At 42.6% G+C, this 22,498-nt stretch overlaps 1 protein-coding gene across 1 annotated transcript in view; it reads left to right on the forward strand.

The window, feature by feature from the left end:
• Positions 1-17,900, forward strand: part of snx8a (sorting nexin 8a) — a 36,977-nt gene extending 19,077 nt beyond the window's left edge. The window contains exons 10-14 of the mRNA XM_060840779.1: positions 9,800-9,932; positions 10,711-10,779; positions 11,207-11,356; positions 13,024-13,173; positions 13,539-17,900. Of these exons, the coding sequence (XP_060696762.1) occupies positions 9,800-9,932; positions 10,711-10,779; positions 11,207-11,356; positions 13,024-13,173; positions 13,539-13,664 (628 nt within the window). The 3' untranslated portion in view covers positions 13,665-17,900. The remainder of the gene's footprint in view (positions 1-9,799; positions 9,933-10,710; positions 10,780-11,206; positions 11,357-13,023; positions 13,174-13,538) is intronic.
• The last annotated feature ends 4,598 nt before the right edge of the window (positions 17,901-22,498 follow it).

Here is a 22,498-nt window from a genome sequence, read left to right on the forward strand (position 1 = left end):
TGTCTCCTGCTTTCTATTTATCTGTTTGTCCTGGATGGGGTTCTTGGGGTTTGTGGTGATGTCATTTCCTGTTTGTTTTCTGAGGGGTTGATAGATAGTATCTAGATCTATACGTTTGTTTATGGCGTTGTGGTTGGAGTGCCAGGCCTCTAGGAATTCTCTGGCATGTCTTTGCTTAGCCTGTCCCAGGGTTAGATGTGTTGTTGTTATCCCAATCGAAATGGTGGTTTCTTTTCATCCGTGTGTAGTGCTACGAGGGAGAGAGGGTCGTGTCTTTTTGTGGCTAGCTGGTGTTTGTGTATCCTGGTGACTAACTTTTTTCCTTTTTGTCCTATGTAGTGTTTGTGGCAGTCCTTGCATGGAATTTTGTAGATGACGTTGGTTTTGTCCATGGGTTGTACTAGGTCTTTTAAGTTTGTTAGTTTTTGTTTGAGAGTGTTGGTGGGTTTGTGTGCTACTAGGATTCCAAGGCGTCTTAGTTGTCTGGCTGTCATTTCTGAAACTTCTTTGACGTATGGTAAGGTGGTTAGGGTTACTGGCTGTGTTTGGTCTGCTTGTCATGCTTTGTTCTTGTACATTGATTAATAAAGTTAGTCCACATGGGACTCAAGGTGAACTTGCCAGTTGGATACAAAAGTGGCTTGACAGCAGGAGACAGAGGGTGATAGTGGATGGTTATTTTTCAGACTGGAGCCCTGTGACCAGCTGTGTTCTAGAAGAAAGTGAGGACTGCAGATGCTGGAGATCAGAGCTGAAAATATTGCTGGAAAAGTGCAGCAGGTCAGGCAGCATCCAAGGAGCAGGAGAAACGACGTTTCGGGCATGAGCCCTTCTTCAGAAGCCTGACCTGCTGTGCTTTTCCAGCAACACATTTTCAGCACCAGCTGTGTTCTGCAGAGATTAGTGCTGGGTTCAGTGTTGTTTGTCATTTATCTAACTGATTTCGATAAGAATTTAGGAGGCACGATAAGTGAGATTGTGGATGATGCCTATGTTGGTGATGTAGTGACAGTGAAGAAGATTCTTGAAAATTACAAAGAAATCTTGATCAATTGGATGAGGAGCAACAGCTGGAGTTTAATTTAGATAAATGCGAGGTACTGCATTTTGGTAAAACGAGCAAGGGCAGGACTTACGCAGTTACTTACAAGGCTCTGGATAGTGTTGTCAAACAGAGACCTAGGAGTTCAGGTACATAGTTACTTGAAAGTTGTGTCACAGGTAGGCAGTGGTTAAGAATGCGTTTAGCATACTTGCCTTCATTGCTCAGACCATTTGAGTATAGGAGTTGGGACATTGTGTTGGCTTTGTACAGGATGTTTGTGAGGCCACTTTTGGATTACTATGTACAGTTCTGGTCGCCCTTCTGTAGGAAGGATATTATTAAATTGATGACGGTTCAAAAAAACTTTACACGGATGTTGCCGGGACTAAACAGTTTGAATTTCTGTAGGATGGGTGAGTTCAAAGCTAGGGTGTATGTTTTTAAGTTTGGAGGAGAAAGTTTTAAGGGGCAATTTTTTCATAATGGTGCTTCATATGTGGAATGAACTGCCAGAGGAAGTGGTAGCTGTAGATACAATTATAACATTTGAAAGACCTTTGGATTGGTACATGAATTGGAAATGTTGAGGGGGAGAAGGGCCAAATGCAGGCAAATGGGACTGGATTGGTTTGGGGAAACTTGTTTAGCATGGACAAGTTGGACTGAAGGGTCTGTTTCCATTCTGTATGACTCTGATTCTCGTGACCTGCCACCTTGAACTACTGCAGTCCCAAATTGTTGTTTGGAAGGATGCTCCAGATTTTGACTTGGTGACTATAAAGCAGTACAGCTGATTTTGCAGCTGGCATATGCCGAAGTTAGATTTTTTAAAAAGTTGTTCCTGGGTTGTGGGCTTTTCTGGCTTGTTCAGTAGTTATTGCCCATCTTTAATTACCTTTTGAGACGTTGTGGTGAGTCATTGCAGTTGCACTCGCAAATATGTTTGAAAGGGAGTTTCAGGATTCCGACCCAGTGACAGTGAAAGAATAGTGAAAGGGTTCGAAGTGAGGAATCTGTTGCATGGAAGGAACTTGCAGCCCTTGTCCTCCTCTGGTTGTAGAGGTTGAGAACAGAATAGAATATCCTTTTATTGTCATGTGCACTCGAACAATTACAGTGAAAAACTTATAATGTCACCTCTTGGTACCAGTTTAGGTACTGGGTACCCAATTACAGAAATTTTAGTTCTGTATGTAAGTTTACTCGCTGAGCTGGAAAGTTCATTTTCAGACGTTTTGTCACCATATCAGGTAACATTATCAGTGAACCTCCAGTGAAGCATTGGTGTTAGTGACCCGCTTTCTATTTAGTATTTGTATTTCCTTGGGTTCTTGTTCTTTTTCTCAGACGGTGATAAATGGGGTCCAAGTCGATGTGTGTGTTGATAGAGTTCCAGTTGAAATGCCATGCTTCTTGTCTTTGTTTGGCTTGCAATTGAAGTGGTGTCCTCCTTCATGTATGTAAGGATACTAGTGAGATTAGGTAATGCCTTTTTGTGGCTAGTTGATGTTCTTGTATCCTAGTGACTAGTTTGTTGCCTGTTGTCCAATGTAGTGTTACAGTTTTTGCAAGGTATTTTGTAAATGACATTAGTTTTGCTTGTTGTCTGTATGGGGTCTTTCAAGCTAATTAGCTGCTGTTTTAGTGTGTTGGTGCGTTTGTGGGCTGCCATGATGCCAAGAGGTCTGATAGTCTGGCAGTCATTTCTGAGATGTCATTGCTGTAGCGGAGAGTGGCTAGGATTTCTGGATGCATTTTGCTTGTTTGTTGCTGAGAAATCGGTGGACTGCGGTCATTGAGTACCCGTTCTTTTTGATTACAGGTGATTTTTCCCTGCCTTTTGTAGTTTCTGTGCTGCAGTGACTCATTGAAATGATGTTCTAATGCAGTTTTGTGCATGTTGGGATGATAGTTCAATATTTGGTCCATTATATGTTGTTTTCCTGTAGATGTAGATATTGATGCTCACTCTCTCAGCGGAGCAGGTAAGGGCTGTTTGGCAATGGCTGCTTGAAGGCTCGGCGACGTTTGTTTAACGGTTTAAATTTGAAAGTTTTTTTTTAAAAAGTGGGAAGTGGACCCGGAAGCTGGTGTAGCGCAAGCTTATCTGGGTAGATTTTCTTCCCCCCTATAAAAGCGCGCAGGAGAGGAACCCGAGGCACTACAGAGGTAGTGCCTCCCACCCGCCCTCCTCCCCTAACCTAATAATAAGACCCGTGGTGGTAAGTAGGTAAGTGCTGCATTTTGCTTGTTCTATTCTTTAGACCTAGTTTTATTTTTAAAAGGTTACTTTTAGAGGGATGGCAGTGAACGCAGTGCAATGTTCTTCTTGCAACATGTTTGAGGTGAGGAATGCCATGGTCGTCCCTGCTGATTACACTTGCAGGAAGTGCACCCATCTCCAGCTCCTCCAAGACCGTGTTAGGGAACTGGAGCTGGAGTTGGATGAACTTAGGATCATTCGGGAGGCAGAGGGGGTCATAGATCGGAGCTTTAGGGAAGTAGTAACTCCAAAGATTGCAGACGGATGGGTGACAGTGAGGGGGACTGGGAGGAAGCAGACAGTGCAGGGACCCCCTGCGGCCGTTCCCCTCGAGAACAAGTATACCGTTTTGGATACTTGTGGGGGGGACGACTTACCAGGGGTAAGCAATTGGGTTCAGGCCTCTGGCACGGAGCCTGTCCCCGTTGCTCAGAAGGGAAGGATGGAGAAGAGCAGAGCAATAGTTATTGGGGACTTGATAATTCAGGGCACAGATAGGTGGTTTTGTGGGGGCGAGAGAAACTCCCAGGTGCAAGGGTACGTGACGTCTCTGATCGTGTTTTCCAGGTCCTTAAGGGGGAGGGGGAGCAGCCCGAGGTCGTGGTCCACATTGGCACCAACGACATAGGTAGGAAGAGGGCTGAGGATGTTAGGCAGGCTTTCAGGGAGCTAGGTTGAAGCTCAGAGTTAGAACAAACAGAGTTGTTGTCTCTGGTTTGTTACCCATGCCACGTGATTGAGAGTCGAGGAAGAGGGAGAGAGAACAGTTAAATGTGTGGCTACAGGGATGGTGCAGGAGGAAGAGATTCCGGTATCTGGATAACTGGGGTTCTTTCTGGGGAAGGTGGGACCTCTATAAACAGGATGGTCTACACCTGAACCTGAGGGGCACCAGTATCCTTGGGGGGAGGTTTGCTAGTGGTCTTGTGGGGGGGGGGGGGTTTAAACTAACTCTGCAGGGGCATGGGAACCTAGACTGTAGCTTTAAGGTGCAGGATCTGGAGTGTAGGGAGGTTAGGAACATGGCATCAATCTCAAAGGAGGATGCCTGTAAACAGGAAAGTGGCTTGAAGTGTGTATACTTCAATGCAAGGATTATATGAAATAAGGTAGGTGATCTTGCAGCGTGGGTTGGTACCCGGGATTTCGATGTTGTGGCTATTACGGAGACACGGGTAGAACAGGGACAGGATTGGCTGTTGCAGGTTCCAAGGTTTAAATGTTTTAGAAGGGTTAGAGGTGGGGTAAAAGAGGGGGAGGTGTGGCATTGCTTGTCAAAGATAGTATTACAGCGGTGGAAAGGACGATGGATGAAGACTCGCCATCTGAGGTAGTTTGGGCTGAGGTTAGGAATAGGAAATGTGAGGTCACCTTGTTAGGAGTTTTCTACAGGTCTCCTAAAAGTCCTAGAGACGTAGAAGAAAGGATTGCAAGGATGCTTCGGGAGAAGAGTGAAATAATAGGGTGGTTGTTATGGGGGACTTTAACTTTCCAGATATTGACTGGGAAAGCTATAGCTCGAGTACGTTAGATGGGTCGGTGTTTGTCCAATGTGTGCAGGAGGGTTTCCTGACACGATATGTAGGCAGGCCAACAAGAGGTGAGGCCATACTGAATTTGGTTCTGGATAACAAACCAGGCCAGGTGTTAGAATTGGAGGTAGGTGAGCACTTTGGGGACAGTGACCACAATTCAATGACTTTTACTCTAGTGATGGAGAGGGATAAGTGTGCACTGCAGGGCAAGAGTTATACCTGGGGGCAGGGAAATTATAATGCGGTGAGGCATGACTTAGGATGCGTGGCTTGGAAAAGTAGGCTTCAAGGGAAGGGCACAATCGATATGTGGAGCTTGTTCAAGGAGCAACTATTGAGTGTCCTTGATAAGTATGTACCTGTCAGGCAGGGAGGAAAGGGTCGTGTGAGGGAGCCGTGGTTTAATAAGGAATTGGAATCCCTTGTTAAAGGGAAGAAGGCGGCCTATGTAAGATGAGGCGTAAAGGTTCGCCAGGAAGGATCTGAAGAGAGAGCTAAGTGCAGCAAGCGGGGGACATGAAAAGTCCTTAGTTGGTAGGATTAGGGAAAACCCAAAGGCTTTCTATAGGTATGTCAGGGATAAAAGAATGACTAGGGTAGGAATAGGTCCAGTCAAGGATAGTAGTGGGAAGTTGTGTGTGGAGGCTGAAGAGATTGGGAAGACACTGAATGAATACTTTTCGTCAGTATTCACTCAGGAACAGGACATCGTTGCCGATGTGAATACTGAGTCACAATTAATTAGAATGGACGGCTTTGAGGTATGTAGGGAAGAGGTGTTGGAAATTCTGGAAAGAATGAAAATAGATAAGTCCCCTGGGCCTGATGGCATTTATCCTAGGATTCTCTGGGAAGCAAGGGAGGAGATTGCAGAGCCATTGGCCTTGATTTTTACGTCCTTGTCTACAGAAATAGTGCCAGAAGACTGGAGGAAAGCAAATGTGGTTCCCTTGTTCAAGAAGGGGAGTAGGGATAACCCTAGTAACTATAGGCTGGTGAGTCTCACTTCTGTTGTGGGCAAAGTCTTAGAGAGAATTGTAAGGGATAGGATTTATGAACATCTGGATAGGAATAATGTGATCAAGGATAGTCAGCATGGTTTTGTGAAGGGCAGGTCATGCCTCACAAACCTTATTGAATTCTTTGAGAAGGTGACTAAGGAGGTGGACGAGGGTAAAGCGGTAGATGTGGTGTATATGGATTTTAGTAAGGCATTTGATAAGGTTCCCCATGGTAGGCTACTGCAAAAAATATGGCATTGAGGGTGAGTTGGAGGTTTGGATTAGGAATTGGCTGGCTGGAAGAAGACAGAGGGTAGTAGTTGATGGTAAAGGTTCACTTGGAGTGCAGTTACTAGCAGTGTTCCGCAAGGATCTGTTTTGGGACCATTGCTGTTTGTCATTTTTATAAATGACCTGGAGGAGGGGCGAGAATGTTGGGTGAGCAAGTTTGCGGATGATACAAAAATCGGTGGAGTTGTTGACAGTGAGGAAGGATGTGGCAGGTTACAGCGGGATATAGATAAGCTGCAGAGCTGGGCAGAAAAGTGGCAATTGGAGTTCAATGTAGGTAAGTGTGAGGTGATTCACTTTGGTAAGAGTAACAAGAAGATGGGGTACTGGGCTAATGGTTGGATGCTTGGTAGTGTGGATGAGCAGAGGGATCTTGGTGTCCATGTACATAGGTTTCTGAAAGTTGCCACCCAGGTAAATAGTGCTGTGAAGGAGGCATATGGCGTACTGGCTTTTATTGGTAGAGGAATTGAGCTCCAGAGTCCTGAGGTCATGTTGTAGTTGTATAAGACTCTGGTGTGGTCGCATCTGGAGTATTGTGTGCAGTTTTGGTCGCCATACTATAGGAAGGATGTGGAGGCACTGGAACGGGTGCAGAGGAGGTTGACCAGGATGTTGCCTGGTATGGTAGGAAGATCGTATGAGGAAAGGCTGAGGCACTTGGGGCTGTTTTCATTGGAGAAAAGAAGGTTTAGGGGTGACTTGATAGAGGTGTACAAGATGATTAGGAGTTTAGATAGGGTTGACCATGAGAACCTTTTTCCTTGTATGGAGTCAGCTATTACGAGGGGGTATAGCTTTAAATTAAGGGGTGGTAGGTATAGGACAGATGTTAGGGGTAGATTCTTTACTTGGCGAGTCGTGAGTTCATGGAATGCCCTGCAGGGAGTGGTGGACTCTCCCTCTTTATGGGCATTTAAACGGGCATTGGATAGGCATATGGAGGAAAGTGGGCTAGTGTAGGTTAGGTGGGCTTGGATCGGCGCAACATCGAGGACCAAAGGTCCTGTACTGCGCTGTATTTTTCTATGTTCTAAGTTCCTTTGGCTGTTTCCTCTACGGTGACATCTAGGAATGGCAGTTTGTTGTTGTTTTCCTCCTCCTTTTTAGTGAATTTTATGCCAGTAATGATATTATTGATGGTCTTGAAGGTTTTCTCCATGTAGCGGACCCGAATTTGGATTGGGTATTTGGTTGGCAGAGCTAATATTTTAAAAAATTAGCATGGGAAAACACAATTTAAAAGTCCCGAATGAGAATAAAGTGTGTCTATAAAGTGCGAGGGTAGTTTAAGACGTTGAAGGGGGTGGAAACTGGTGCAAAGTGGGAAAGAAAGAAATTGCTGAGCAGAGGACCTCTGACTGGAGCATCTTACTCTGATTGTGGGTGTGACCTTGTTGGAACCCTGCTCTCGGTGTCGAATTGATAAAGTGGAGATTTCAGACTGCCCAGGGAATCCTTTGTGGACTTAGATCTGTAAATTAGATTACTTACAGTGTGGAAACAGGCCATTCGGCCCAACAAGTCCACACCGATCCGCCGAAGCGCAACCCACCCATTCCCCTACATTTACCCCTTACCTAACACTACGGGCAATTTAGCATGGCCAATTCACCTGACCCGCACATCTTTGGACTGTGGGAGGAAACCGGAGGAAACCCACGCAGACACGGGGAGAATGTGCAAACTCCACACATTCAGTCGCCTGAGTCGGGAATTGAACCTGGGTCTCAGGCGCTGTGAGGCAGCAGTGCTAACCACTGTGCCACCGTGCTGCCCATAAGCCCCTCTCTCGGTTCGTCCCAGAGATCGTACTGTTTGGAAGTTTGGAATAAAAACCTCTGAGACAGTTTAGTTGAATTTCGGTCATCCCCTTTATTCACTAATAGCATCACTGTTACAACATAGCACTGATACCTATAAGCTAAACCAACTAGGTTTTAATAACCTCAGAGAATAGGGTGCCAGCTCTTCAAGTGCCCCAGCAGGCTACTCCAATATACTGATACAAAGTGGTTCCCTTTATACAATTTTTTTTTAAAATTGCATGGTCTTAATTAGACAGATAACAGTTGTAAAGAAGAAAAGTTAATTGACAGGTCTGTGTATGCTTGACTAATCACTCCTACAGGCCCTAAGACATTCATCAGGTGAGAAAAACATACCCAGCCGAGTTAGGTGCCTGCTAGTGAGATAACCACCTACCATAAAGAGGTACCAGTCTGAGCTGATTGGAGAGGTAAACTTGCACAGCTCACGTCTGATACAATTATTTTACAAAATGGCTTCTTAGCAAGGAGGGCAAAGATTTGATCATAAAATGGCTTCCTGACACATTGTGCCAGAATCTCTTCAATGTGAGACTTTGAATAACTTTTTCTTTAAACCTAGGAACAGATTCCTTTTTAAGCACTGAATCATTCTGTACCTGAGGCGGAGATGTTACCAGAAGGTTGCACTTAAACTGAATCATTAGTCTTCAAATTAAACATGCTTTCTTTTTAGGGTTGTGAATCAAATTCAATTAAGACATTAAGATTGATTGGTTAGAATTGTTAGTGGGACAGTCTGTAAGATCTGCAGGGTGGTCTGCAACAACAGCAAGTAAGTTAAAGCTTCATCAGTATTACGTTTTACAGAGTTTGTATTTAATAACCGGTAATGGCTACTCAATATCATCATAAAGTCCCAAACTGTAAATAAATTCAATCCACAGCAGATAAGTACGAAGAGTTAATTTTCTATTGGCTTCAATAGTCTCAGCACTAAAATAGTCTCTCTCTCTCTCTCTCGTATCCTTGTGAACTCTTAAGTCAGGGTCTTCTAACAGCAAAGATGTTTTTCTCTCTGCCTGTCGCATTTGCAAGGAATAAGAAGAATCCATTATAATTGACAGGATCTGACCGTTGATTACAAGGCTTTTAATAGTACCGAGTTTTGTTTCAGGCTCAGAATCAAACACTAACATTAATTTCAAAAGGGAATGACTATGAATATTATCACTTGGTGTCCTGTTCACACAGATTCACCGATGCTTGGGCAAATATTCTTACTTTCCTTACAGCATTCTGTTATCACTTGGTGCGCCCAGATGTCCCTATCTTCTGCATTCCTTGAGTTTCCCCCTTTTTCTGAGCCTTCCTGCCTGTCTGTTTTTTAGTGCAGTAAATGTGTTCTATAATTCAGCATTACATTTTAGTTTAAATGTTTAAAGACAAGTTTTAAGGCTACAGACTTTCTCACCTCTTTTTACAAGTCTATGAGGTGCAGTAACCCCAATTGTTAGGAAGGGCGTTACAAAGTTTTGATCCATTGCCAGTGAAGGAACCTATGGTTCTAAGTTAGGATTCTGGGTTGCTTGGAGGGGAACTTGCTGGTGGTTGTGCTGTTGCATATCTGTTGCTTTTGTCCTTCTGGATGCTGAAGGTTGTGAATTTGGAAGATCTTTTCCGTGAACCTCGGTGAATTGTTGCAATGCATCATGTAGATGTCACACATTACCATCACTGTCCATCAATGGTGGAGGAAGTTAATGTCAAAGATGGTGGATGGGGATCCAGTCCAGGGTGTGCTTTGTGTGGTTAGGAGTGATTTTTCTAATGTGTCTCTCTGCTTCTGTTACAGTCTTATTTCTCTAACTTATATTTTTTAAAATGTATTGCAGTATCTTAGGCTCTGACACAACGCCAGTTCCATCATGGGCATCAGCAGCAAGCAACACATGGAGTACCCTGAAGCAAGCCCTTAAAGGCTTATCTGTGGAGTTTGCATTACTTGCTGACAAAGCTGCACAACAGGCAAGTCCAGTAGTTGGAAACTGACTTCTGCCACTGCACTGCAAATATGTAAGGTCTGACATTTGCAAGGCACGTGTCATGATGTGTAAAACCCAGTGAAGTACTTTGTAATTGTCTAATTTTTCAAGAATTATTTGCTACACCGCACGTTCTCAAACATCAGTGTGATAATTGTCAAAAGATTTGTCTGTTCATGACGTTGAATGAGAGTTAAACATTGGCTAGGAGATGGAGGAGAGCATTCCTGCTTTTATCGGCTCCTGGCATCTTTTATATTCCCATGAGGATAAATGAAGCCTTCGTATAAGATATCCTCAGAGAGATGGCAACCTCAATAACGTAACACTCCATCAGTGCACAGGAAGTATCAGCCAAGATTTTGAGCTTTAACTTCTGGAATGAAATATGAAACTATAATCATCTGAATCCAAGACATGGGTGCTACCTACTGAGCCTTGCTGACACTGTTCATATTAGCAATTGTAGAGTGGTGTTGCACCCATGTAATTGGGAACCTGTACCCCAGAGTCAGTCACATTTGATAGAGGTTCATGGACCATGTTGGTTGTATCTGTACTACACCAAATTTCTGGTGTGACTTTCAACATAGTATTTGGAGGGTGACTTGTGTGTGCCTTCCAATGGCTCGATTAAGAGTGACATGATGGTAAATCGGTCACAGGTCAACTGGAGAAGTAGAAGAAGGGACAAATGAGCTTTATTCAGAGCATAGAAACTTTTTGCACAACTGTTAAGTTTGTTTCCATGTCTTGAACAGGGGAAACGAGAAGAGGAGGAAGTGGTCGAAAAACTCAACCTCTTTCTGGATTTATTGCAGTCCTACAAGGTCAGTGCTACTACTGTAGTAATTGTGTTTGAAGCAACTCCAAATTGTGTTCTAATGTGTCAGCCAGTATGCAGAAATGAGAGGTGCACTTATGCATCAGATGTAACTGTTACCTTTCTAATCAGGGTCATATTTAGGCTGAGCAAATTTTGATGTAGGTGTTTTTAATTTAGTTTAGCCATAGTACTGTTACTTGTTCCAAACAGGAAGGCTGGTCTGGCTTCACTTATTGCCTGTTGAGAATGCTCCATTCTAATATTCTGGCTAGAAATGGTGACAAGCTTTAAGAAGATGCTGTTGATGTATCTTCAGGATGACATAATAGAAATTAACTTAGGCAGACTTATGAACATGATATCAATTGGAAGTTTGTTTTAATCTATCAGCTTCAAATTGAGCTGCTCATATTTGGAATTTTTGCTTTAAGGATTTGTGTGAACGTCATGAGAAAGGTGTCCTTCATGAGCACCAACGAGCATTGCAGAAATACAGCTCCATGAAACGGCAGATGATGAGTGTAACTGTGCAAAACAAGGAGCAGATTTCTGTGGAGCAACTGGAGTCACGGATTGTACAGGTGCTCTGCTTTTTTTATTGTTACTGAAGACTCGTCTGAAGTTTAATATACTGCTGCAAATGTGTTGCTGGTCAAAGCACAGCAGGTCAGGCAGCATCTCAGGAATAGAGAATTCGACGTTTCGAGCATAAGCCCTTATTCCTGATGAAGGGCTTATGCTCGAAACGTCGAATTCTCTATTCCTGAGATGCTGCCTGACCTGCTGTGCTTTGACCAGCAACACATTTGCAGCTGTGATCTCCAGCATCTGCAGACCTCATTTTTTACTTGAAGTTTAATATACCCTTCTATTGCCTTGTTAAAATTATTATTTCATCATTTGGGAACTTAGGGGATAATAGCTGTGTCTTTGACCCAACAAAGATTTGATGAAGAGAAACTGATTGAACTGAGTGAATGAGTTGCTGATTAATGATCACAGGGTGTTGTGAACATTTGAAAGACATGTAATACAATACAGTTTGAATATGGAGCATAATTGAGTCCAGGCCTGCATTTTATGTCAAGAGAGCAAACATAAGCAGGTCTTCTCATGTTGTTGACGTCCACAAGCATAAGTCTCTTCTAAGAAATTGACATTGGTGGTTGAATGATCTTGATCAAGGGTTTTCAGGTGGCAATGACTTGTGTTTACTTATTGCTTTTAACATAGTAAAACATCCTAAACTCTGTCACAAGAGTGTAATCTAATATAATTTGAAGGCCAGCTACGTGAAATAATTTTTAGGGAAGATAGGTTTTAAGGTACTTCTGTAGTTGAAGAGAAGAAGACTGAGCAACAGAGGTTTCAGAAAGGAATTCCAGGGCCTATGTAAACCGAAGCCAAGTGCCAATGGGGAAATAATTTAAAACAAAATTGGAAACTCCACAGTCTGGCAGTATCCGTGGAGGAAGAAATAGTTAATGTTTTAGGTCCACTGAGTCACTAGACTCAAATCATTAACTCTGCTTTCTCTACACAGATGCTGCCAGATCTGCTGAATTTCTCCACAAAGTTCTGTTTTTGTTTCAGGTTTCCAGTGTCTGATTATTTCTTTATTTTGTTTTAGTGGTTGGGGGTATGCAAGAGGCCAGAATTGGAAAAGTACAGAGATCTTGGAGAGTTTTGGAACCAGAGGTGGTTACAAAAATATGAAGGAGTGAGGCCGTGGATGGTTTTGACCATGCAGATGAAAGTTTTCAACTTGAATTTCTGGATAGGGAGCCAATGTACAGTGTGTTGTTTGGAAAAATGATTTTGGAAGGAAGCTGAGGCGGGGCTATGATGCAAGGTTTTTGACTTTCTGAAAAGGAATGCTTTAAGACATATAAGGGCAGAGTTTATTATTTAGGAAATATTGTAAGAATTTAGGATTATTCTAAGAGTAATATGGAGGTGGTGGGTAGGGGTGTGTGGAAGCTATATCATTGTGTCATAGTCCCTTTGTTCTCCCTGCTCCAACTCATGTTTCTGGTCAATTCCTGTGCAGCAGTATCTGTCATTAATGCCATAAATACATTTCCAGCAACTCCAGGTTACTTTTAAAGTTGTGGTATTCCATCAGACTGGCAGTAAACTGCTAAATTCTTGAGAGAGCAAGATGAGTATAATTTCTGTAATTGTGCACTGTTGTAGTTTCTGTTCCATTTTCATTAAAGTTGGCATCAAAGGAGATCTTGTATTTCAGCAAGAGAATACAATCTTGACCATGGAGCTTCGGAACTATTTCTCGATGTATTGCCTGCACCAGGAGACTCAACTCATCCATGTCTACCTACACATCATCTCCCATGTGCTGACTGCTTTCATTGATTCGCAGATTCAAGGGCACCGAGAGGTATGGGCTGGGCCTATAGTAGTGACTAACGTTTTATAGCGATTTCGTTTGCCACTCTTCCTGTTGATTTGTGTCTTCTGGCAGTTGTCTACATGGCAGCTACACCCTTGACGCCAGCTCATATTCATTTGAACACATTTTAAGTTTATTCGGCTGTTCAACTGCACAAGGCAGTGCCACTGTGTCCAACCTTTCCATGCATTCTTCATGCTTATTGGTTCTTCAGTTGATCAGGTAGCAGATGGCTCTGAAAGGGTTCACGTTTTATCATATTTAGTGTAGTTTTGATTCTCCTTCAGTGCTGTTTTGAAGTACTGGTTGAATTGCTAATTACTGAATGATGATTTTGTTTTGCTTCATTCCAGATGAGTGAAGTGTGGAATGATTTGAAGCCGAAGCTGGGAGGTCTTCTGCCCAATGGAATGCCATCACCACCTCTGTCCCCAGGGAATTTGCAGACACCAACCTCCATTTTACCCACAGTGAATTGAGATGTTTCCTTTATTTCTGATGACTGGTGTTTTTTTTTCTTCATTCTCTATAAAAGATTCCATATTTGTTCCTTAAAAAAGGACATTATCTGCAGTATGGTTTAAAAGTTTTCACTAAATAACAGCTACACAAAGTTAGCAAACAGAAAGCCATACCATTTGCATTGGTCCACCTACTGCTGCTTGTGCAGGGATATTGGGCTGTTGAAATAAGTGTCTTCCCCCTTGATGATCTCTGGCAATGTTGATGTATGGCCATCATTTGATATAATTAGGAGCATCACTGCATTGAATTAATCAATGAACTGCATCAGTGGGGACAGAGAACAGCGCCCCCTCCAAAATAGAATCCAGACTACCCTGAGCTATTTTATTGTACCTACCTGGTAACTTTTAATTGCCTGCATATAAACAATGATTATATTGTTGGATGTTACTCCTTTTGCTGCTGGGAACAATTGCATTACATTGTCCGATCTTCTTGAAAGGCAATGCTGCTTAATCCTGAAAGGTTGGGAGATACCTGATGAAGCAAACAAAAGTTTGATTCTCAGGCTGTGGTGAGGCAGAACCGATCCTATTGCTTGCTTTTTAACTGTGTATTCAATTCCATTCCTTTCCCTTTGAACTAAAAAAAGCCGAAGGACCTGATTAGTGATGCCATTTGTTTTGGACTTAGTTGAAGCTGATGGGAGCCATATTTTAAAATGGATTGTTTAGGATTTGGAGATCTTCCACCAGATTCTAATCTGTGCAGTGTGGAGCATTCACTTTGACCCTAATTCACCATGGCTTTAAAGATGTATTGGAAATTGTTTGATGTGGACTTATAATGACTTTGGAATGAATATGCTCAAAGTTTTGATTGTAACTTCCTGTTGCATTAACTGTCTGACTTGACTTGTCTTAAGTATTTTATGAAGTACAACAAAAAGACTAACCTTGTTTGTGAACAAGGTAGTGATGTATTTGTACGTGGTTTTACTGCGACATTCAGCTTAATTTCTTCACACCTTGATATGCAGGGAGGTTCTGATCTGTAGAAGGTCAAATTAGTTGACTACAGATTATGTATATAATTCTACTCCTTGCCAAATTGGATTTGTATTTGAACTTTGTATATAGATTTTCACTTCAGTGCTGTAAACTGGAAGCTCAGTTGTTTAACAGTCGTGCTTGAAATACTTTTGGACCATGTTGAGTGTTTTGGACTGAGGCAGATGTTCTGGCCTCTTAAAACAACAGGAAATTCCAACATACTCAGGGATCTGAAATCCTTTAAGGTTTTGGGATGTTTCCTGAGGAATTCTTCTTCTTAAAAAGAAATAATTTGAAGGGCTTTTGAAATGGGCATAGCAAGGTTTACATCTGAGAACAGAAATTGCTAGAAATTTTAGCTTATTGACATTTTAAAAATGGAAACGCACTAGATAACATTGAGTATAGACTTTATCCAAAGGCAGTAAAGTTCACCACCTGGGCTGTTAACCAGTCTCCATAAATCATTGTATTGTAGCCACCTGAAATGCAATAATTGGGGTACTATGTTATCTACGATGTAATGTCAGAATTGTTTACAAGGTGCTAATTTGATGGGGTCACTGAAATGATGAGATTATTTCATGTCGATTATCAGTGACCTGTAAACCCCACCTCCCTCTACATGCCGGAAAGATGTCACCTTTTCCTTGCATGTTGCAGTACAAGACAAAAATACATGAAAAATGGAATAAGCATCAAAATAATGGGTTTCTCAAACATTCAGAATATTCCTGAAACCACTCCCCTCACCCTGCCTATTCAATTTTCAAAGGAATTAGAATCAGAAGTAGTCATAAGGTTCCTTTTTTGCATTCTCCAGTCTGAGAGGTTTTAACATGTAAATGATCTAGCTGTTGACCATTAATACAAGTTACAAGCATGTTTCTCCAATAACTTTAATAAGAATTGTACAGGCTGTGTACAATGAGTTTATTCCACAATTCTACAGCACTTGCTGGTGAAAATTACTTGCTCCTCAGTGCTATACTAACTTACCGGCGTCCAGCTGACCATTTTAATATGGGTGATAGCAATAGGAGGTGAAGTATTTCTGGGAAATTTTATTTTGTAAATGGGGAAACTCCTTTATCTTTGTCACGCTATATAAAAGTACTGTTGACTTGTAAAAGTCCCCTCGCTCTAACTTTGAGGAAGAGCATCTTACTCAGTATAACTGTAAACAAAAAATCATTTTGTTGCTGTTTGTGTGCAGTTTGGCTGCTACATTATGCAATAATTGCACTTGCAAAACAAAAAGAAAAAAATGCCTGCGTAGAGTTTCAGACATTCTGCAGTAAAAATCCCTACGAATGCAACTTTTTACACAGACCAAAATAACTCAATGAAAGTTTCTCCATTGCTGATGGGAAAGAGCTCTTCTGCAAACATCCTTTTAGCAGCTTTCACTACTTTTACTGTGATTGTGTTGCTGATTCAAAAGCTTGGCATAGGCGAAAGGGATCTTGACATGCTAAGTATTAAGCCGCAGAAAGCTCCCCTTCAAATTGATTAAAACTTTTACTTTTTGTACTCTTGTGCTCAGAGCAATTTCTTGATTATTAAGGAGCCTGGAATGCTGACGTGTCAAATTCAGTTTATGTATTTCCACCCAACTATAGCAGAATGGCTTTGAGATTGTGCACAATGAGTGATCCTTTTGTCACCACATCAATAGCTGCTCCGTAAAAGGAGTAAACATCCTACTTTTGAGGAAACTGATGGGAGGTGCCAGGAATGTGATATTGGAGGAGTAGTCTTGAATAGAATCCCTGTGTTGGGGAGAGGCCTCAGTCCCCTTACCATAATGTGTTGACATGTTCAATTGAAATGAGGTCTGTTTGAGCCAAAATCCAGTAATACATTTGTCATAAATGTTTTCTTCACGTGTGGGACAGTTGGGGTCGGATTCACAACTATAATTTTGTGTCAAAGCTTGATTACTGAAGTTTGTTTGCTGTTGCACTACATTAACAGTTCACTGAGTATTTGAAGAATCTGTGGACTACAGCAAATTGTGACTGAAACCAACAATACGAGGGTGATTTCTCGAAGTTAAATAATGTAAATTGTATGCAAAATTAATTCATTATTTTCTGTTGTCTCCATGTATGATTTAATGGGAGGAATTACATAGTCATCACCTGACTGAGAGAAATGACTCAGTCGTATCCACAGTCCCTGTTAATTAAGGCTGTACAGTGCTATTAAGATTGAGCAACATAGCCCTCTCCCTTGTGATTTAGATGACACCAGTTGTCTTTTCATCTATGGAACCTGGATTCAAGTCCATTCTGGTTTTGCCTATGTGACTTCTATCTATTCTCAGGACTGAATTTAAATGTAAATTTAAGACTGGGACAGTCGACAGTACCTGCTGTTTCTCATTACTCTGCTCAGTCAAAAAGCTCCCCCTTCAGTCCCTCATGCTCTGTTCAGTTACAAATGCTACAGATTGACCTGTCTCGTTTGAGATATTACAGAACTGGGTGTTTGAAATTGAAACCTCCCACTGAAACAGCTGGGTTTTTATATAGTTGGAACTGATGTAACTTATTTTGGGCAGAGACCAGCGGGGAGTACCTAATGTACCTAAGTCCAAAACACCTTCACAGTGGATGAGTTTTCTCATTTTGGCTGGTTAAAGGTGAATATTTTAAATAGCAAGAAATAACATGGAAATGGAAATGAATTTATGCTCTTTAAAGGATTACCTCAGATGTAACTAATCAGATTGGTTGAAAATCTGTCAATTGTGTTACCACTTTGCAAAAGAGGTAATACCCAAAATGTGTTTTCTGAGCAATATGCAACGTTATATGATTTTGAAAACTATCGTGAGTTGGGAGCTATGGCTGATTTCATCTTGTTCTTGCTGTCAGTTTTTCTTGATGCAGTTAAAACTTTTGGGGTGTGAGGAAGGAAGGATTGGTGAGTTAGGAAATTGTTTTGTGGGAGATGTTTACAGTGAAGAGTGTTGAAATTAATGTGGCTAATCTAGAGAGCTAAGTGTTGATCATCTACAATTACATATACTATCTCTGCTCAAGTCAGTTGGAAGGAGATTAACATTTGCACTTTATTGAATAATGTTCATGTTAAAATCCTCAGATTATATTCAGAATATGAAGCAAATACAATGATTTACAATATATATTTACTATGTATAAAACTGTCACAATAAATTATATAAACTTCTGGAATGGTGTCTTTGTTCTAAGCAGTTGCCCATTGTTTTTAAAAGGTCTTTTTTTTTCCCCCAAACTATTCACGTGAGTGCAAATGAGAACTGTTCCAATTTAAGAGTAGGACAAAACAATGCTTCCTTTAAGTTGATGGGGTAGACACAATTATAAGAAAATTACTATTTGAAATTAGCAACACAATAGGGTGCTAAAGTTTGTTTTTTTTGTCCTGCATAAGGAGGATTATGGTTATGTGAATGGTGAAGTGGAGTAGCTAAACCAGTTCAAATGAACCAGTTAGCTAGTGTTGCACCTGCCATAGTGCATTTAATTCTCATCTAGCAAAGAAACTGAGTTGACTCTTAGTAATAATAAACAATATTTATTTAACACAATACTGCAACATCAAAATACACGATAAATCATACATTACCATACTAGATCTTGGCCTTGATCCACATGGCAATGATTGTCTGGTCTTCTGCCGGTGGTCCCAAGGGTGTCTTCATAGTGGTTGGCCTCAAGTTACTGCCTCTGACGATGGTATTGTGGTGATTCTTATACGTAATAGTAGTTCCAGCCCTTTTAGTATTTAGTCTTTAGTATTCTCCAAAAGATCAATAAAGGCTTTGTCATTCAGATTGATCGGACCCAACCAGGCATTGACATGTCAATGAGTAAAAAATGAGGTCTGCAGATGCTGGAGATCACAGCTGCAAATGTGTTGCTGGTCAAAGCACAGCAGGTTAGGCAGCATCTCAGGAATAGAGAATTCGACGTTTCGAGTATAAGCCCCTCATCAGGAATAAGAGAGAGAGAGCCAAGCAGGCTGAGATAAAAGGTAGGGAGGAGGGACTAGGGGGAGGGGCGATGGAGGTGGGATAGGTGGAAGGAGGTCAAGGTGAGGGTGATAGGCCGGAGTGGGGTGGGGGCGGAGAGGTCAGGAAGAGGATTGCAAGTTAGGAGGGCGGTGCTGAGTTGAGGGAACCGACTGAGACAAGGTGGGGGGAGGGGAAATGAGGAAGCTGGAGAAATCTGAATTCATACCTTGTGGTTGGAGGGTTCCCAGGCGGAAGATGAGGCGCTCCTCCTCCAGCCGTCGTGTAGTTGTGTTCTGCCGGTGGAGGAGTCCAAGGACCTGCATGTCCTCGGTGGAGTGGGAGGGGGAGTTAAAGTGTTGAGCCACGGGGTGATTGGGTTGGTTGGTTCGGGCGGCCCAGAGGTGTTCTCTGAAGCGTTCTGCAAGTAAGCGGCCTGTCTCACCAATATAGAGGAGGCCACATCGGGTGCAGCGGATGTAATAGATGATGTGTGTGGAGGTACAGGTGAACTTGTGGCGGATATGGAAGGATCCCTTGGGGCCTTGGAGGGAAGTGAGTGTGGAGGTGTGGGCGCAAGTTTTACATTTCCTGCGGTTGCAGGGGAAGGTGCCGGGGGTGGAGGTTGGGTTGGTGGGGGGTGTGGATCTGACAAGGGAGTCACGAAGGGAGTGGTCCTTGCGGAACGCTGATAGGGGAGGGGAGGGAAATATATCCTTGGTGGTGGGGTCCGTTTGGAGGTGGCGGAAATGGCGGCGGATAATACGTTGTATGCGCAGGTTGGTGGGGTGGTAGGTGAGAACCAGTGGGGTTCTGTCTTGGTGGCGGTTGGAGGAGCGGGGCTCAAGGGCGGAGGAGCGGGAAGTGGAGGAGATGCGGTGGAGGGCATCGTCGATCACGTCTGGGGGGAATCTGCGGTCCTTGAAGAAGGAGGCCATCTGGGCTGTGCGGTGTTGGAATTGGTCCTCCAGGGAGCAGATGCGGCGGAGACGAAGGAATTGGGAATATGGGATGGCGTTTTTACAGGGGGCAGGGTGGGAGGAGGTGTAGTCCAGGTAGCTGTGGGAGTCAGTCGGTTTATAATAGATGTCTGTGTTGAGTCGGTCGCCCGAGATAGAAATGGAAAGGTCTAGGAAGGGGAGGGAGGAGTCTGAGACAGTCCAGGTGAATTTCAGGTCGGGATGGAAGGTGTTAGTAAAGTTGATGAACTGTTCAACCTCCTCGTGGGAGCACGAGGCAGCGCCGATACAGTCATCGATGTAGCGGAGGAAAAGGTGGGGGGTGGTGCCAGTGTAGTTGCGGAAGATGGACTGTTCCACATATCCTACGAAGAGGCAGGCATAGCTGGGGCCCATGCGGGTGCCCATGGCAACTCCTTTAGTTTGGAGGAAGTGGGAGGATTGAAAAGAGAAGTTATTCAGGGTGAGGACCAGTTCAGTCAGTCGAAGGAGGGTGTCAGTGGAAGGGTACTGGTTGGTGCGGCGGGAAAGGAAGAAGCGGAGGGCTTTGAGTCCTTCGTGATGGGGGATGGAGGTGTACAGGGACTGGATGTCCATAGTGAAAATAAGGCGTTGGGGACCGGGGAAGCGAAAATCCTGGAGGAGGTGGAGGGCGTGGGTGGTGTCCCGAACGTAGGTGGGGAGTTCTTGGACTAAAGGGGACAGGACCGTGTCGAGGTTTCTTGGACTAAAGGGTCAATGGCAGGGTAGTCCTTGGGCATCCCTTCCTGGAGATGTTAGTTGCACGTAGGTCAGGTAGCCCTCTCTAAAAAAGGTTGCGAGGTGTGCCTGTGTCAGGCAGACAACTCAAGATTCCAGTTGTCCTGGGAATGGTATTCAAGTTGATTCTATTCAATTCAAATTTGAGTGTACGTTGTAATTGTCTGTAGCTGCTGGGTTAATTACACACTGTTTGTCTGTAGCTGCAGCCTGCCTGGATTCTGTAAGATGTTTATTAGCACATTCACTTTGGTTAAGGCTTGTCACAACTTCCCATCATGTTTCATTTATTGTCCGTTTTCATAAATCCATCATTTTGAGTGGCCCACCTGGCCACAGTCCCACCTCCTGATCCTGAATGCGAAGAGTCATAGGTCACATGATCATAGACCAATTTCCACATGGTGACTACACTATCATCCAGGTTCAAGCAAAACACGACCCACACTTAAACAACTAAACTCTTACAGGTAAAATCACACCTAACTAAGATCAAGCAAATGTCATCAAACAAGATCGAAATGGAATATCAAAATGCGGACTCGTTCTGATCAAGCGAAGACATTGGAGAAAACAAACAAATAACGAAAAATGGAAAAGTCAAACAAATATAGAACTGGAGCAAACAGATCAAGTAAGGTTTGCTGAGTACAAATGAACCAATAGAGGTCGATTAAAATAAATAAGACATTGGAGAAAATAAACATATACAAAAATTCATAATGAAAAATCCATAATGAAAATGTTAAAACCACAAAAATATTCATAAATCAAAAAAGCATAAAATCAGAATATTTTATATAAACAATAGAACATTTTATATAAACAACATGATAACAAATATTTACTCGGCTAACACATTTTCCTGGTCGGCTCAGTGTTTTTTGTGTGTTGTTTTTGGTGTTGATGACAATTCCAATGAAGATTACTGTAAGTAATCTAATCTAATCTAATATCTTGGTTACGTTCTGTGTGGTCGTGGTTGTCCTCGCGAGAGATCACGATAGTTTCTGTTGTTATCATTGTCTAATCTAAATAGTCTTGAACTAATGGAATGTACATGCCTCAACCCTCCCTCATTTCTTTTATATAAGAATAGGAATGTGAATCCCATGTGGAATGTTAAGTTGGGTTTAGAGGCCTGGTACTCTCCAACCTTGGTTTCTAGTGGTAGGGTAGTTTTAAATGGCCTGACCGCAGAGCGGTCAGAAAAGGCTGAAATTTGGTGGTCATCATGACGAACAAATTAAATGTAAAAATGAAGTTGTGACCAAAGAAGAAAATTTGAAGACTAAGATTAGATGGTTGTTGTGACCATGGGTAGAATCTGATATGGAGATTATATCCAATGAATGATGTGAGGAAAACTGAAGAATTGTAACCTGGTTACTCCCATCAGTGTGTACAGGAATAAGAGTTGGTCCCACAGGGACTACAGAGAGGTGTGAAATGCATGAGATTTTGGATCATCAGAAACAGTTGCACCTCGCTTTGGGTGGCTGTCAGCTGTTTCATCACCTGGCTTCATGAATGAATACATTCGTCAAATAGGCACCCAAAGAGACTCATCGGTATGTTGTGAATCCTCAGTCTCTGGGAACATGGCAATATTGCGTCCTCCCGGTTTCCATGTCCTGTCATTCCCTCTAACGGAGATACCCTGAATGTTGGACATTGCCATTCAACATTCTGGGTCAGTTTGTTTTTCCCTGGTCTGTACTAGCCTTTTTGTATTGTCACGTGTCCATGTTGTGGGTATGCCATCTGGGGTCTGAGTTATAATGAATCGAGTTGTTTGATTACTGTGTTTTCAGGGTTATTGGGGAGTTCTGTCATGTCACAGACTCCCAACAATCTAGACACATTTGTGCTCTGAACTACTAGTGAGTTTTTCCAATTTGTTAAAGTCCTCCATTAAGTCAAGTAAATCATCTGGGGGTCCCTGTAGACTAGGAGAAAGTGAGTAAAAAGTGAGGTCTGCAGATGCTGGAGATCAGAGCTGAAAATGTGTTGCTGGTTAAAGCACAGCAGGTCAGGCAGCATCCAAGGAACAGGAAATTCGACGTTTCGGGCCA

Source organism: Hemiscyllium ocellatum, chromosome 20 (assembly GCF_020745735.1).
Source record: "Hemiscyllium ocellatum isolate sHemOce1 chromosome 20, sHemOce1.pat.X.cur, whole genome shotgun sequence".
Taxonomy (NCBI): Eukaryota; Metazoa; Chordata; class Chondrichthyes; order Orectolobiformes; family Hemiscylliidae; genus Hemiscyllium; species Hemiscyllium ocellatum.